Source organism: Myotis yumanensis, unplaced genomic scaffold, assembly GCF_028538775.1.
Source record: "Myotis yumanensis isolate MYYU_CA2020_CCGP unplaced genomic scaffold, mMyoYum1.0.hap1 SCAF_12, whole genome shotgun sequence".
Classification (NCBI taxonomy): domain Eukaryota; kingdom Metazoa; phylum Chordata; class Mammalia; order Chiroptera; family Vespertilionidae; genus Myotis; species Myotis yumanensis.
This window is the reverse complement of record NW_027223763.1, coordinates 475,364-490,469: the sequence shown is the minus strand read 5'-3', so window position 1 is coordinate 490,469 and position 15,106 is coordinate 475,364. Positions and strand designations below refer to the sequence as shown.

Here is a 15,106-nt window from a genome sequence, read left to right as displayed (position 1 = left end):
CGTGGCAGAGGGCCACGCGGGCCGGCCACGCTCCCATATAAGGCCCCACGCCCGCCGCTCGGCCTCAGCGCTCGGAGCTGGAAGTCCCGCAGCCGCAGCCATGAAGTGCCTCCTGCTCGCTCTCAGCGTGGCCCTGGTGTGCGGCACCCAGGACATGGGCGTCCCCCAGACCATGGAGGACCTGGACGTCCAGAAGGTCTGGGGACGGGGTGCTGTGCGTGGGGAGGCTGGGGCGGGGCTGAGTGCGGGGGGCGGGGGCCTCAGAAGACGGGAAGGCGGGGACGCTGGGACCCTCTGATGCTCTGGCTCCCAAGGCCCAGGTGGTGCTGGGAGACTCATGATGTGGCCTCTGAGCCCCCGGGGTGTCCTTGCAAGTGTGTGGCCGCGCGCAGGGGGCCGACATGCTCATGACCCCAGTTAGACGGGGCCTGGCCCAGAGGGGAGGGACGGAGAGCCCACCGGGAGCTGGGGTCCCGCCCGCCCCCCAGTGCAGCTCAGGGTCCCTCCCCAGGTGGCGGGGACCTGGTACTCCGTGGCCACGGCGGTCAGCGACCTCGCCCTGCCGAGCACCCAGAACGCCGCCCTGAGGCTGTACGTCAAGGAGCTGCGGCCCACCCCCCGGGGCGACCTGGAGATCATGGTGCACAGACGGTGGGTGTCCGGCTGCAGGGAGGGGGCCGGGCACCAGGAGGGGGGGGGGCAGGGCTCCTGAGGGGACCCGGCTTCCCGTGGGCGGCATGGGGTTGGGGTCGGGGGTCAGGGGGGCAGAGCTGGGAGGTTCCGGGCCCCTTGGAGCCCCTGCCCAGGGCTCTGGGGCCACAGAGCGACCCGGGGTCAGTGTGGGGAGAGGCCTGTGTGGAGGCCGCTGGCCAGGGGCAGCGGGGCCGGGCCCTCCCGCCATGGCCCTGTCTGTGTGGGGGTGACAGTGGCTGCCTCAGCCTCGGTGTCACTGTTACGCTGTCACCGCCCTTCAGGGAGGGCGGCCGGTGTGTTGAGGAGAAGATCTTGGCGGAGAGAACGGAGCGTGCAGGGATGTTCAACATCGACTGTGAGTGGCCGGCCCAGGGCTCAGCCTCAGCCCCGCGGGGGGCGGGAGGCGGGAGGTGGGGGGCGGGAGGCGGGAGGGGTCCTGTGGGTGCCTCAGGGGGTGCGGGGCGGGCCCGGGGGCAGCGCCTGGGGGGGCTGCAGGGCTGCATCCTGCTCACTGCAGGCGGTGGGAGGTGACGCCTGAGCTGGGCCTGCGCCCGGAGCGCCTCCCTGTCCACGGTCCTCCAGGGCAGTGGGCACACTTTGCCTTAATGTTTGATAACAAAACACAGAATGGAGACGGCGCAGGGTCAGCTCTTGTCCTGGGCGTCGGCACAGGCATTTTTATTTTTTATTTACTCATTTTTTAATGTTTCCAGTGATTGTTAGAGAGAGAGGAAGGGGGAGGGACAGAGAGAGAAACGTCAGTGATGAGAGAGGCCCTGGTGTGCGGCACCCAGGACATGGGCGTCCCCCAGACCATGGAGGACCTGGACGTCCAGAAGGTCTGGGGACGGGGTGCTGTGCGTGGGGAGCATCGATCACCCATCGATCGCTGCCTCCTGCACACCCCCCACTGGGGATGGAGCCCCGACCCGGGCCTGCGCCCCGACCGGGAACCAAGCCAGTGGCCGCCTGGTTCCTGGTTGATGCTCAACCACTGAGCCACCCTGGTTGGGCGAAATTTTAAATTTTTAATCCTCACCCGAGGATGTTTCTCCGTTGGTTTTTAGAGAGAGTGGGAGGGAGGGGGAGGGGCAGAGAGAAACATCGATGTGAGAGAGACGCACGGATTGGTTGCCTCCTGAACGCACCGACCGGGGCCCGGGGGTCAGGCCTGCACCGAGGTGTGTGTCCTCGGCCAGAATCAAAGCTGGGACCCTCCAGCTCCAGGGCCACACGAGCCACGGCCCAGCGAGGGCGGCAGGGAACTTAGAGGGAAGTGGTGCAGGGAGACTTCTCGTCCCTCCAGCGAACTCTGTGCTCCCTCGGATGCCTCCAGGCTGCCCTGCCCGCCCTCCACTCCTCACACCCAGGGCCCCAGACTCAGCCCTCTGCTCCCTCCCCTTCCCCCTCCCCCTGCAAAGAGCCTCCTGCCCTCACCCCTCACCCCTCACCCCGCCTCCAGCTCCTCCTGTCTGCCCCTTGGGTCTGAGCCCACCTGGCCGCTCACCGTCGGCAGGTGCTGTGTGTCCCATCCTCTCCCTTCCTCTCCTGCCTCGCGGGCCTCTGGCCGAGGGGTCAGTATGGGCAGGAGCCCACAGCCCGGGGGCGCGGGGACCTCACCTTGGCTTCGCTCTCTGCTTCCCGCCCAGACCTGGAGGAGGACAGGCTCACGGTGCTGGACACCGACTACAGGAACTACCTGTTTGTCTGCACGGAGAACACGGCCGCCCCCGCGCGGAGCCGGGCCTGCCAGTACCTGGGTGCGTACATCCCCGCCCGGGGGCGGGGGGGGGGGCGGGGCAGCTGGGAGCCTGGCCCTGCCTGGGCCCGGGAGCAGCACTCTGACGCCCGCCCCCCACAGCCAGGACCCCGGAGGTGGACCAGGTGGCCATGGAGCAGTTCGGCCGGGCCCTGAGGCTGCTGTCCATCCACGTCCACGTCATCCTCATCCCGCCCCAGGCGCAAGGTGACCCCCCGCCGCCCCCCGGCCCCCCGGCCCCCCGCCGCCTCCCGGACCCCAAGTCAGAAGGCCATGCCCACTGGGAGCGTCTTTCTCCCCTGGCGGCCTCCCCATCCCCCAGGCCTCCCAGGAGGTGGGTGGGAGGTGGGGGTGCAGAGCCCCTGAGGTGGGGTCCCCCTGGGGTGGTAACCGACCTGTGACCTCCCACGTCACCCCTCCTCCCGCAGAGAGTTGCCGTGTCTAAGCGAGTCCTGCGGACCCGCCTCCTGGGTAATGTACCTGCCCCGCTCTGTCTGCGTCCTGGGTGTGGGGTCCCGGGGCCCCGACTCCCCTCCATCACCCCCCACCCCACCCCCCGTGGGAAGGGCTGGAGCCTGGGTCTCCCGGGGACTCAGGAATCGGCTGCCGCTTGCCCACCCTCAGAAGGGCCTTGAACTGCCCGTGTGCCTCCTGCGTCCCTCCGGGCCGGGTGTGGGCGCCGGGGGGGCTGCAAGGGGCTGGCGTGAGGGGCGGGCATGGGCCTGAGGTGGGTGAGGGGGCTCTGTCTCCCCAGGAGGGGCGTCCGCACCCCCAGGGGCACTGGCGGGGTCCGTCCCTCAGGGTCCCAGGATCACAGGGGCCCCTCATCCATTCCAGGACCTCGGCCTCCCTGCAGGACGGCGTGACCCCTCCTCCGACGTCACCCCCTCCTCCCAGCCGGGGGCCCCAGGAGGGGCTGAGGCCAGGAGGCTGCTGGGCGCTGCCCTCCTTGGTGCCGCCTGGATCGGCTGCTCTGAGCCCCTCACAATAAAGAGACACACCAGCGCCCGTCTGCCGCGTCTTTCCTGGGGCCGGTGGGGGCGGGCGGGAGGCGAGGACGGGAGGGCGGGAGGGCAGAGCTAACCTCTCCCCCAGAGAAACAAGGGGACAAGGGCCAGCCCCCTCGGGGTGCTGGTCACGCCCTGTCCCTCCGTCTCACCTGCCCAGGTGCAGTCACAGCCCCAGGCCCCTCGCTGGTCGGGCAGGGCTGCCTGCCCCCGGCTGCCCCCTCCACGCCCCGGCTCTATCCTGACGCCAGCCCCTCCTAAGGGCGCGCCCCCAGTCCCAGCTGCAGGGACACAAGGTCCCCGCCTGTGCCCTGACCAGGTGTTGAACCCTGACCTCCTGGTTCATAGGTCGACGCTCAACCACTGAGCCACACCGGCCGGGCCACACATTTATTTCAGTGCCCACTGGGCAGTCAGCAAGGCAGCTCCCACCCCCCACCCCACAGGCTGGGACAGACTGCCCCCGCTGCTCCCCACCACACGCCGACCACAGTCTGTCCCCTGCAGCTGGGGGTGCCGACACCTCCTGGGACTCACTGGGGTGGCTCACGGGGCTCAGGGAACGCTTGAGCTACTGGAGGGCTGGCCTATTGTCACGGATAAAGCCCAGGACCAGCCAGGCGGAGGGAATGCACAGGACAAGTGGGGCCCTGCCCCCAGGGCCACGCCCCCACATCTCCCCTGGTCCCCAGCCAGGAGCCCCCTGAGCCTGTCCTTTGGGGTTCAGCTGCTTTCCACAGTCGTGGCTGATGGAATCTCTGGCCACTGGTCACTGAACTCACCTCAGGGAGGAGGCGGGACAAAGGCCCCACCCTCTAATCCCAGGGTTTGCTCCCTTCACAACCAACCCCCATCCTGAGGGCTTTCCACGCCCCTCAACATGCCCAGGGGGCGGAAAGGGGCTTGTTAGGGACATTGAGACACGTTTGTCACTCAGGAAATTCTGGGGGTTTTAGGAGCCAGAAATGTGAAGAAAGTGCCCGGCCAGCGTGGCTCAGTGGTTGAGCGTCGACCTAGGAACCAGGAGGCCAGGGTTCGATTCCCGCTCAGGGCACAGGCCCGGGTTGTGGGCTCCGTCCCCAGTGTGGGGCTGCAGGAGGCAGCCGATCCATGACGCTCTCCTATCATTGATGTTTCTCTCTCTCTCCCTCTCCCTTCCTCTCTGAAATCAATAAAAAAAATATTGAAAACAAAAGAGAGATGGGAAGAAGGCCACACGTGCAGGTGGGCAAAAGGAGTACTTGGCACACAGAGGTTATTCTTGTGTTATTATTAACTAGTGGCCCGGTGCACAAAATTCATGCACATTAACAGGGAATCAATTAGAGGAAATATTTTAATGTTGCTATTTGCCCTTTCTCTATAATAGAAGTGTCAGAGATTAAAAAAAATTAGTAAAATGTATATGAAAATCTTCCTCCTGTCAGAGTCTGGGGCGCACCGCGGCACCCAGAGTCAAGTCCCCGCCCACCCATGTGCACCTCGAAATCGCACGAGACCCAGGCCCAGCCACCCCCACCCCCACTGGGCTAGATCCAGACCCCGGCTGGCCCCACCCCTGTCAAGCCCCACAGGGTGGGGGGCGTGGCCTCAGGTCACCTGGCCCAGCCTGGGGGTGGGGGGTGCACCTTGAGGTTCCCCATCAAGCCCTTCATGGCTGGGGGTGCGGCCTCAGGTCCTCCAGCCTGGCGAGGGGGCGGGGGCATGGCCTGAGGTCCCCTGTCCAGCCCTGCCGTGTGGGTGACGCGGCCTCAGGTCTCATGGCCCGGTGCTGGGGCAGGGGGTGCAGCCTGAGGTCCCCCGTCAAGCTCTGCCAGGCGAGGGGTGCAGCCTCAGGTCCCTGCCTCCGCTGTGGGTGCAGCCATCTTGACCGTTATGGAATGATGGTAAATTTGCACATTCCCTCTTTATTAGATAAGATTATTGTGTTATTTATGTATGAACATCTTCAAACCCCCTCTTTTAAAGAAAAAGGAAAAGAACAAGAGAGAGAACCATTCTTCTAAGGTTTTGTTTCTCCAGTTGCTACCCATTCCCACTGACCCCTCTGCCCTCCGTCTGCCCTGTTGTTTGTCTTTGACCGTCAGTGAGAGGCTCCCTCTGGAAGGAGCACCGTAGGGGAGGGGCATCGCACTGTTTATCTCTATCAGATACACTGTGCTTTGAACACGTGACAGTCCCTGTAGAGGGGGTGCCGTCCATGGTGAAGTCCAGGTGCAGGGGAAACTTCAGAGAAAAGCAGAGCAAACTACTAGTGCTCTGGAGGAACTGCCGTAATAAACCAGAGGTTAGGATGAGATAATAAGCAGTCAATATGCCCACAGCCTCCCAACATGCTCTCTTGATGTTCTCACCATCTTTTCATCCAGATAAACATGTGCACGCGGCTATGCTGGGTGAGGTGAGAGCAGGATACAGGTGTGACAGCTCATCCGAGAGGTTTGTGAGCCTGAGTCTGAGAGACAACGTTCAATGGGCTTTGCGGAGAGGAAATCTAAGAGGATGAAGTCGGAGGAATGGGATGGGAAACAGACACACGGTGCAATTTCTTCCCTAAGTTAGGCAACCGCTCTCTGGAAAAGGACTACTAACCAAGACTTTCTTCCAGACCGAGGCTGACCAGATGCCGTTTAGTCCACGGGGAGTGTCCTGTGATTCAGAGTTTGAGAAGGCTTCTCGGGAGCTAGGCACCCATCACCTTATTCCCTGTCTCTTCTCCCCAATTTTCTCGGAGGAATATTTCTGAATATTAGAGACAAAGAAAGAAATGACATATTCTCCTTTTCTCTCTCCTCATGTAGGGATCTCACAATGTAACTCCAGGGGCAGGGGCCCTGTAGAACCCTTTCTCTGTCAGTGATCAACAAGAGGCAAATGTGAGTGCTTCAACCTCAACAGGTGGTCTTAGTTGAATCTACAGAAAAAAGGAGGTGATTGAAACCCTCTACGTTAGGCTCTAAAAAAAAAGAGAGAAGAGTGCAGATTGGTTTGGCTCAGTGGATAGAGAATTGGCCCGGGGATTGATGGGCCTGAGGTTCGAATGCAGGAGAGAGAGAGAGAGAGAGAGAGAGAGAGAGAGAGAGGGCTCTCCCTCTGGCCGTGCTCCCCCCGCCCCGCCCCCCACCCGTCTCTGTTGCTTTCCCGCTGGTCTTTGCCCGCCTGCACCAGCTGCGCCAGCCTCAGGTGCAGCGGCTTTGCCCTGCTGAGCCCCGCACGGCTCGCTCCTGGGAGACCAGAAAATAAATGGAACGAATGGTTTCCAGCTGGTGTAACAGTTTCCCGGGACGAGGTCAGAATCTCTGTAGGGACACACGTCATCCAGGCCCAGGAAAGGGGCCACAATGCGGGCGCGGGAAGAATGGAGAAAAGTGAGCCCCGTGGTCAGAGACCGAGCCCCGACCTGCCCCCCCCCCCCCCGCCCCGGCCCCCGTCCTGTGCACCTCCCCCGCCTGCCTGGTCGGGGTCACGGGGCTGACCCTCTCCGGGCGGGAGCAGAGCCCTATCACAGCCGCCTGTGCACGCGGAGGCGGGGAAAAAGGTCCGCGGGCCCCAGTCCAGGTGTTAGACGCGGCCGCCGCAGCAGTGTCGGCCGCAGCAGCAGTGTCGGCCGCCGCAGTGTCGTCCCTGGAGCCGCCCCGGCCCTGGGGTGGGACCTGCAGGGCTCGTCCCTCGGTGTCTGGCTTCCTTCACTCGACCGTGTCCTCCAGGGCCACCGCATTGTGTCAGGGTTTCCTTCCCGTAAAGAACAAGATGTTACTGATGTCAGAGAGGAAGGGAGAGGGAGAGAGAGATGGAAACAGCCTATATAATAAAAGCCCAGACGACTGGTCGACCAGTCGCTATGACACACACTGACCACCAGGGGCAGAGGCTCAACATCTGGGGGTCAGTGCGCTCCCACAGTGGGAGCAGCCGCTCAGAGGGCGGGTCCACAGCCGCTGGGCTCACCTGGATGAGCGGCTGATCCCCACAGGCCACGCCCCCCACCAGTGCACGAACCCCGTGCACCGGGCCTCTAGTCAGTGATGAGAGAGAATCGTGGACCGGCTGCCTCCTGCACGCCCCACACATGGGATCGAGCCCGCACCCCGGGCCTGTGCCCAGACCGGGAGTTGAACCGTGGCCTCCTGGGCCACGCCGCTGGGCAGGAATCCCTTCCCTTTTAAGTCGGAATAACGCCCCCGTGTGGATGGACCACATTTGGTTTTTCCATCTGTCCTGGAGGGACACTGTGCTGTGCCCACATTTGGCTGCTACGAACATGGGTTTGCAAATGTCCCTTCGAGACCTGCTGACGGTTCTCTGGGTGCCCGCCCAGGGCGCACTGCTGGTCACATGGACTCTGCTTTTTGGAGGAACCGCCTTGATGTCAGTGGCTGTGGGGCGGGGGGTGGAGGCACATTTGGGGGTGGACATTATATTTGCTGTGATAAGGCTGTGCCTGGGGCCTGGGGGTGGGCACGGTGGTGGCCTGGGAAGAAACTGGGTGATGATTTGTGTGGGGACGGAGCCCCCACAGGGGAAAGGTATGCCCCCTGGACAGGCCGTAACCATGATGGCACCTGCTCGGGGCCCTGGCGCTGGGGGGACGGGCGCTCAGGAACCCATGCGCTGCCCGGTGTCCCGGGCTCACGGCTTCGCGGAGCAGGCCTCGGGGGACGTAGCATTGCCATCGAGGCCTCCTGAGGTCACTTCACTGCAGTAACTTCCCGCTTCGGCGACTACAAGCCCGACCCCCACCCGGTTCTCGGGTGCCGGGACCCTGGGAGGACGGGGCCGCGCGCTGGGTGGGCGAGGCCTCCTCCCAGTCCCACAGGCGTGTCCCTCCCGGGCCTCCTGATGCCGCTGCCCGAGGCTCCTTTTCCTGCGCGTTCAAGGTCTTCCACGGAACTTCATTCCCGGAAACGGGGCTCTGTGGCCCGAGGAGGTGCCGGGAGCGGCCGGGACACACGCCACCTGGCAGGCGCCCGGGGCTTCCGAGAAGCCCGCAGCAAACGCGTGCGGCTGGCGGCCAGCCTTCCCCGAGCTCCGGGAACCGGACGCCTGCTCTCCTGGCGCTGCCTCTGCCCCGCGTGACCTGCTGGGAGGCCTCTGACCCCGGGGGCACGGTAGACGCCCATCTGGGCCGGTGCCTCTGGCCTCGGGCAGGTGTCGCCCAGGAGCCCACGGGGCGGGCAGGGGCTGCTGACAGGGGGTCCCCTCTCCCCGGTGCTGAGGCCGGGAGCCCACAACCCGGGGGTCCCGCTGCCCGCTGCCCCGCCCCAGGCTCCAGGGACCATCCTTCCCACCTCTCCCAGCTGCGGGCGGCCCTGTCGCTCGCACCTCTGCCTTTGCTGCCCAGCCCCTCTCCCCATGACCCCTCTCTGCCCCAGCTGCTCCCGTCAGGACACCAGGCACTAGACTAGCCCCTACCCCCCAGCCCTGCCGCGGCCACAGCATGGCCTCCTCTGAACCAGTAGCCGCCTCTGAGGACCCCGCGGACGTGAGCGCTCGGGCAACACCAGCCCCCAAGCTGCTCTTCATGAACCGTGAAGACCGGCCCGGCCGGTGTGGCTGTGGCTGAGCGTCGGCCTGTGAACCAGGAGGTCCCGGGTTCGAATCCCGTCAGGGCACATGCCCGGGTTGAGAGCTTGATCCCCCGTGCAGGGCGTGCAGGGCAGCTGATGCTGGTTTCTCTCCCATCGACGTTGCTCTCTCTCCCTCTCCCTTCCTCTCGCTCTAAAAATCAACAAAAACATGTTTAAAAACACATGGGAGATGGCCGTCGGGGGCCGGGTAGCTGGGTCCCGGGGCCTCGCCCACCTGCCCACCCGCCCGAGGTCAGGCCGCTTCCATCGGCCCCGCCGGCCCCGCCGGGCCCTGGGACGCTGTGAGGGTCGCCGCTCGGCCTTAGCAGCAAACATGATCGGGGCTCACACCGCCGCCCCCTGGGCTCTGTCTGGACCTCACTGACCTGCTGGACAGTGGGGAGGACACACAAGGTCATGTCCTCAGGCTGTGCAGGTCGAGGAAGAGAGAACACAGAGCCAGGAGGAGCCAGGAGGGACCCTGCCTTTCCAGGCGGCTGGTCCAGCGGGCGGGGAAGGGGGAGGGGCAGGCGGCCACACGGACCCGGCGTCCAGGGGTCCTGGGCTCACGTGGGTCTCTCCGGCCACGCACCCCCCACCCCCCCGGGACACAGCCTCCTCAGGGCTGGCTCTGTCATTGTCCAGAGCCCGGCCCCCAGTGTCCCTCCCGCTGGCGGCCAGCCCAGCCCCCCATCCTTCCCTCCGGGGCCCTACCGGGAACTGGGGGACACAGCGGACCTTCCGGCTTCAGCTCAGCGGGAAGAAGGCCTCCTATTGTCCCCGGGCAGGAAGGAGCCTTGGGGATTCGGGGAACCCGTGGCAGGGGGCCACGCGGGCCGGCCACGCTCCCATATAAGGCCCCGCGCCCGCCGCTCGGCCTCAGCGCTCGGAGCTGGAAGTCCCGCAGCCGCAGCCATGAAGTGCCTCCTGCTCGCTCTCAGCGTGGCCCTGGTGTGCGGCACCCGGGACATGGGCGTCCCCCAGACCATGGAGGACCTGGACATCCAGAAGGTCTGGGGACGGGGTGCTGTGGGTGGGGAGGCTGGGGCGGGGCTGAGTGCAGGGCGGCGGGGGCCTCAGAAGACGGGAAGCCGGGGTGTCCGGGGCCTGCAGGACTGCGCTGGGGCCGCCTAACAAAGCCCCACGGACAGTCAGCGGCTAAAACAACAGCCACTTAGAGTCTCAGGCCTGAGGCTGGTCCGAGGCCGGGGTGGGCGGCTGCCCCCTGCGTCCCCACACGGCCTGCGCTCTGTGCCCGTGTCCCCACCTCCTCCGCGTACACGGGACCCGTCACCCTCCCCTAACCTCTTCCAGGACCCATTTCCTTTTTTTATTTGATTAATAGTTTTTATTTTTATTGCATTATTATTATTATTATTTTGAGAGAGAAGGGGGGAAGGGAGGGGGAGAGAGAGAAATATCAATGACGAGGCTCACTGAGCAACTGCCTCCTGCGTGCCCCCCACTGGGGATCGAGCCCCCAACTCGCCCTGACGGGGAATCGAACCCGGGACGCTCAACCACTGAGCCACGCTGCTCCTAACAGTCGTGGTCTGAGGTGCTGGGCTCAGGACTGCAACCTATGAATTTGGGGGGACACAGTCTAGGCCCTCCCTGGCCCCTCTGCCTCCCCCTCACTCACCGAGGCGGCTCTCGGGGTCCTTCTCTGGGCTGAGATGAGTTTAGCTAGAACATTCCTCAGCTCAGCAGAGGAGGGTCCCACAGCGGCCCAGGGGGGTCAGTGAGTGGCCCGAGGACCCAGCTCCCTCCCTAGGCCGGCCTGGGGGAGTCGGGAGTGGGTAGGACGCCACTGGCACAGACGGGAGGGATGGAGAGCCCACCCGGGAGCTGGGGTCCCCGCCCGCCCCCCAGTGCAGCTCACGGCCCCTCCCCAGGTGGTCGGGACCTGGTACTCCATGGCCATGGCGGCCAGCGACCTCGCCCTGCTGAGCACCCAGAACGCCCCCCTGAGGATGTACATCAAGGAGCTGCGGCCCACCCCCCGGGGCGACCTGGAGATCATGGTGCACAGATGGTGGGTGTCTGGCTGTGGGGAGGGGGCCGGGCGCCAGGACTGGGGGGCAGGGCTCTTGAGGGGACCCGGCTTCCCGTGGGCGGCATGGGGTCGGGGTCGGGGGTCGGGAGGCAGGGCTGGGAGGTTCCGGGCCCCTTGGATCCCTGCCCAGGGCTCTGGGCCACAGAGCGACCCGGGGTCAGTGTGGGGAGAGGCCTGTGTGGAGGCTGCTGGCCAGGGGCAGCGGGGTTGAGGCTGGGCCCTCCTGCCATGGCCCTGTCTGCCCCTGGAGTGGGGAGGGGGTGGCAGAGAGAGCTGGGGGGGCGGGTAGGAACCCAGACGCAAGTCAACGCCCTGAGCAAGACCGAGGGCACCCCCAGCCCCTTTCTGGTCACCTGTGGCCACTAGAGGTCACAGTGGGTGTGGCCCAGCAGGGCACCAGCTCTGCCGTGGCCTCTCCCTCGCTGGGTTGGCTCTGAGGGCGGCTCTCGGGACACTGTGTTCCAGGGAGGACGGCAGCTGTGTCCAGGGCAAGATCTTCGCGGAGAAAACCGAGGTCCCTGCCGAGTTCAAGATCAACAGTACGTGCTGCCCTGGGCGGGACCGGCCGCCTCCCTCGGTGCTGCCGGGCTCACGCGAGATCGGCGTGGAAACCCCATTTCTTTCTTTCTTTTTTTAAAAATATATTTTTATTGATTTCAGAGAGGAAAGGAGAGGGGGAGAGAGAGAGAGAATCATTGATCGGCTGCCTCCTGCACGCCCCACCACCTGGGCACGTGCCCTGTCCAGGAATCGCACCCGGGACCCTTCAGTCCACAGGTTGACGCTCAGCCACTGAGCCAAACCTGTCAGGCCAACCCCCATTTCTTAACCAGGACACAGGGTGGGTGGGCCCCCTCGGAACGAGTGATGAGCGAACCCGGGCCCGGCAGGTGGCGGGCGCTCAGGCCCCTGTGCCCGGGGGCGGCTCGGGGACAGGCTGGCCGGTCGGGGGCGTAGGAGCCGCTCTCCCGTCCTCGCCCGGTGGCCGCGCAGGGAGGGCCGACCGGCATCCCCCTCCTGCTGGAGGGAAGAACCCGGACTCACCCACCGCCCGGTCCCCCTCCAGGCCTGGGGGACAGCAAGGTGCATGTGCTGGACACCGACTACGGGACCTACGCCTTCCTGTGCCTGGAGAACGCCGCGCCCGCCAAGCAGAGCCTGGCCTGCCAGTACCTGGGTGAGCCGGCCGCCCCGTGGGGGAGGGTCCCAGGGCCCCGGGGGGAGGGGGCCCCATGACTGTGCGGGACAGACACGTAGGTGGGGTGGGGGAGGGGACACACATTCAGGCGGGGACAGATGGGGGCGGCGAGTGGACGGCGACTCAGGGTCCTGCAGTCTTGGTGGGCGGAGAGCTTCAGTGACTCGGCCAAGTGCAAAGTCAGCTGCGAACACGTGTGTAACCGTGACGTCCGAGAGCAGACGCGGGGACATTCCCGGGGCACGTGCCTCGGGCCCCCAGGGCTCCCCGTCACGGCAGGTGTGGGCTGGGAAGACGCTCCCACGGCCGGGACGGAGGGGCCTCGTCCTCCTGGGACCCTGACCCCTGGCACGGCCCCGGGAGGGGGACAGGGACCTGGAGGACAGGTGGGCGGAGCCCTGTTTGACCCTGGGAAGCGGGGCTGAGCTCTGCTGACCTCAGATGTCGGGGTGTCCTGCCTGCCTCGTCCCAGGCAGGGTCCCGGCTCCCCCAGTCCAGGGACTGACCCCCACCCCCCACAGCCAGGACCCCGAAGGTGGACCAGGTGGCCATGGAGCAGTTCGGCCGGGCCATGAAGCTGCTGCCCATACACGTCCAGATGGTCTTCACCCCGGCCCAGGCAGAAGGTGACCCTGCCCACCGACCCCTGACCCCTGACCCCCGACCCCCCTGCCACGGCCCCCAGTCAAAAGGCCATGCGCCCTGGGAACGCCTTTCTCCCGTGGCGGCCTCCCCATCACCCCAGGCTTCTCAGGGGGTGGATGGGAGGTGGGGGTGCAGAGCCCCTGAGGCGGGGTCCCCTTGAGACCACTCTGGTGTCGTGGCTGACCTATGACCTCCCACGCCGCCCCTCCTCCTGCAGAGAGGTGCCGTGTCTAAGCGAGTCCTGCCGACCCGCCTCCTGGGTAACGTACCTGCCCCATCCTGGGTGTGGGGTCCGGGGGGGGGCCCGGCTCCGCTCCATCACCCCCCCCCCCCGCCCCGGGCACAGGGGCCTGAGCGCCCGCCCGCCGCCTGCCGGACCCGTGGGAGGGGCTGGAGCCTGGGTCTCCCGGGGTCTCGGGGATCGGCTGCCGCGCGCCCACCCTCCGCAGGGCGTGAACTGTCCTGTGTCTCCTGTGTCCTGGCCACGCTCACAGGCGGACGCCCCGGAGTCCCGGGCCGGGTGTGGGCGCCGGGGGCTGGGCGGGCTGGCGAGGGTTGTCCCCCAGGGCCCCAGGATCACAGGGGACCCTCGTGCATTCCAGGACCTCGGCCCCCCTGCAGGACAACATCACCCCTCCTTCCAGTCAGAGGCCCCAGGAGGGGCTGAGGCCCCGAGGCTGCTGGGCGCTGCCCCCGCTGGGACCAGGCCCCTCCGGCTGCTCCCTGGACCCTCTGCTCTGAGCCCCTCACAATAAAGAGACACATCAGAGCCTGTCTGCTGAGTCTTTCCTGGGGGAGGTGGGGCCGGGCTTTGGGGGGGCTGGGGGACAGGAGGGCGGGGGGGGGCAGGGTGGGCTGGGGGGAGGGGCAGGAGGCCTGGGGGGGGGGCAGGGCCGAGCATCTCAGGCCCCGACGTTCAGGGTCAGCGCACAGTAGGCTCCTTAAGGCTTCCAGGACCTGGGCGCCGAGGCAGCTCAGGGGTTAGCGCTGGGCCCGGCGACACCCCAGCTGCAGGACGGGCATGAGCCCTGTGGGTCACGCAGGGCAGACACCCAACTGCCCAGGCAGGAGCCGACTCGAGTTACCGCCAATCAGATCCTGCCTCTCCTCTCGAGCGGCAGCCGGGAGCCCAAGGTCGTCTCCCAGGAGCGGGCGGGCCTTGCTCAGAGGAGACCTGGCACCAGGTCCCTGTGTCTGCACCGCGTCCGCCGCGTCCTCTGCCGATGAAAACAGGACCGTCCCGGGGGGAGGAGCTGCAGGAGGGCCGGCGGGAGGGGCCTCGCTGTTCCTCACAAACTCCATAGCCTCCCACGGGGAGGGCGCAGGGCCGGGCGGGAGCCTCCCCCCCCCCCCAGGAGCCATTCAGACGTGTATGACGTCATGCGCGGCCACACGATCACCAACTTAAAGCTCGCTGCTCTGCTCGCTCAGACACGTCATGAACCCCCAGTGCCTGGCAGGGCCAGACCAATGGCTCGCGGGCCTCCCACGGCCCACAGGCCGACGGTCCCACCCTGGTCTACAGCGACAGAAGCAGGGGTTTTTAAAGAACAATTTACACGCACATGACAGTATGTGTGCACATTTAAACATGTACAATCCTACCAGCAGGCAAGGTGCCTGCACGGGAGGAGGTCTGTGTAAGAGCGAAGTCGTGGAGAGGGAACGGGCACTTCTGGGAAAAGACCGACGGCCAGTGTCCGCGGGAAGAGAACCCGGAGCAGAGACGGGACGGCTCCCGGGTTCTCCGTCGGCCGGGGGGCGGGCGCCCGCTCCCCTCTGCTCCGGGCCCGCGGGTGCCAGGCTTGCTCTGAGGCACAGCCGGACGGGGCTGGTGCGAACCAGGAGGAGGAGGCAGCCGTCCCGGGGACAGACACAGACCCTGTTGTTATAACTCACGAATAAGTCGCTAGCGGGGGAGGCGGAGCACGGGGTGCCCGCCGCCCGGGCACAGGAGGAGCGGGGGAGGGAGCCCAGCCTGCGGGACCCGCACGCACGCCTCCTGCCCTCCTCCCGCCCCCACGGCTCCCAGGCACGTGCCACATGCCCAAACCGCCCGGACGGCCCTCGCCCAGCCGGCACCCGGCACTCCCTTCTCACAGGCGGCCGTGCCCTTCCCCGGCCATGACTCCGGGACCTGCAGGGCGTCCGGGCGGGACGAGCGGCAGCTGGAGGTCGGAC

General features: G+C 66.1%; 2 protein-coding genes across 2 annotated transcripts; both read left to right on the top strand.

Annotated features, from left to right (window-relative positions):
- The first annotated feature begins 100 nt into the window (after positions 1–100).
- LOC139020928 (beta-lactoglobulin-like) lies at positions 101–9,022 on the top strand. The gene is made up of 6 exons (XM_070431006.1): positions 101–196; positions 512–651; positions 975–1,048; positions 2,343–2,453; positions 2,555–2,659; positions 8,832–9,022. The coding sequence occupies exons 1-6, from the start codon at positions 101–103 to the stop codon at positions 9,020–9,022; spliced, it is 717 nt and encodes a 238-aa protein (XP_070287107.1).
- Positions 9,023–9,941: 919 nt separating this feature from the next.
- PAEP (progestagen associated endometrial protein) lies at positions 9,942–13,159 on the top strand. The gene is made up of 6 exons (XM_070431005.1): positions 9,942–10,037; positions 10,922–11,061; positions 11,548–11,621; positions 12,149–12,259; positions 12,802–12,906; positions 13,143–13,159. Exons 1-6 carry the CDS (start codon positions 9,942–9,944, stop codon positions 13,157–13,159), a joined length of 543 nt encoding a protein of 180 aa, XP_070287106.1.
- Positions 13,160–15,106: the final 1,947 nt, after the last annotated feature.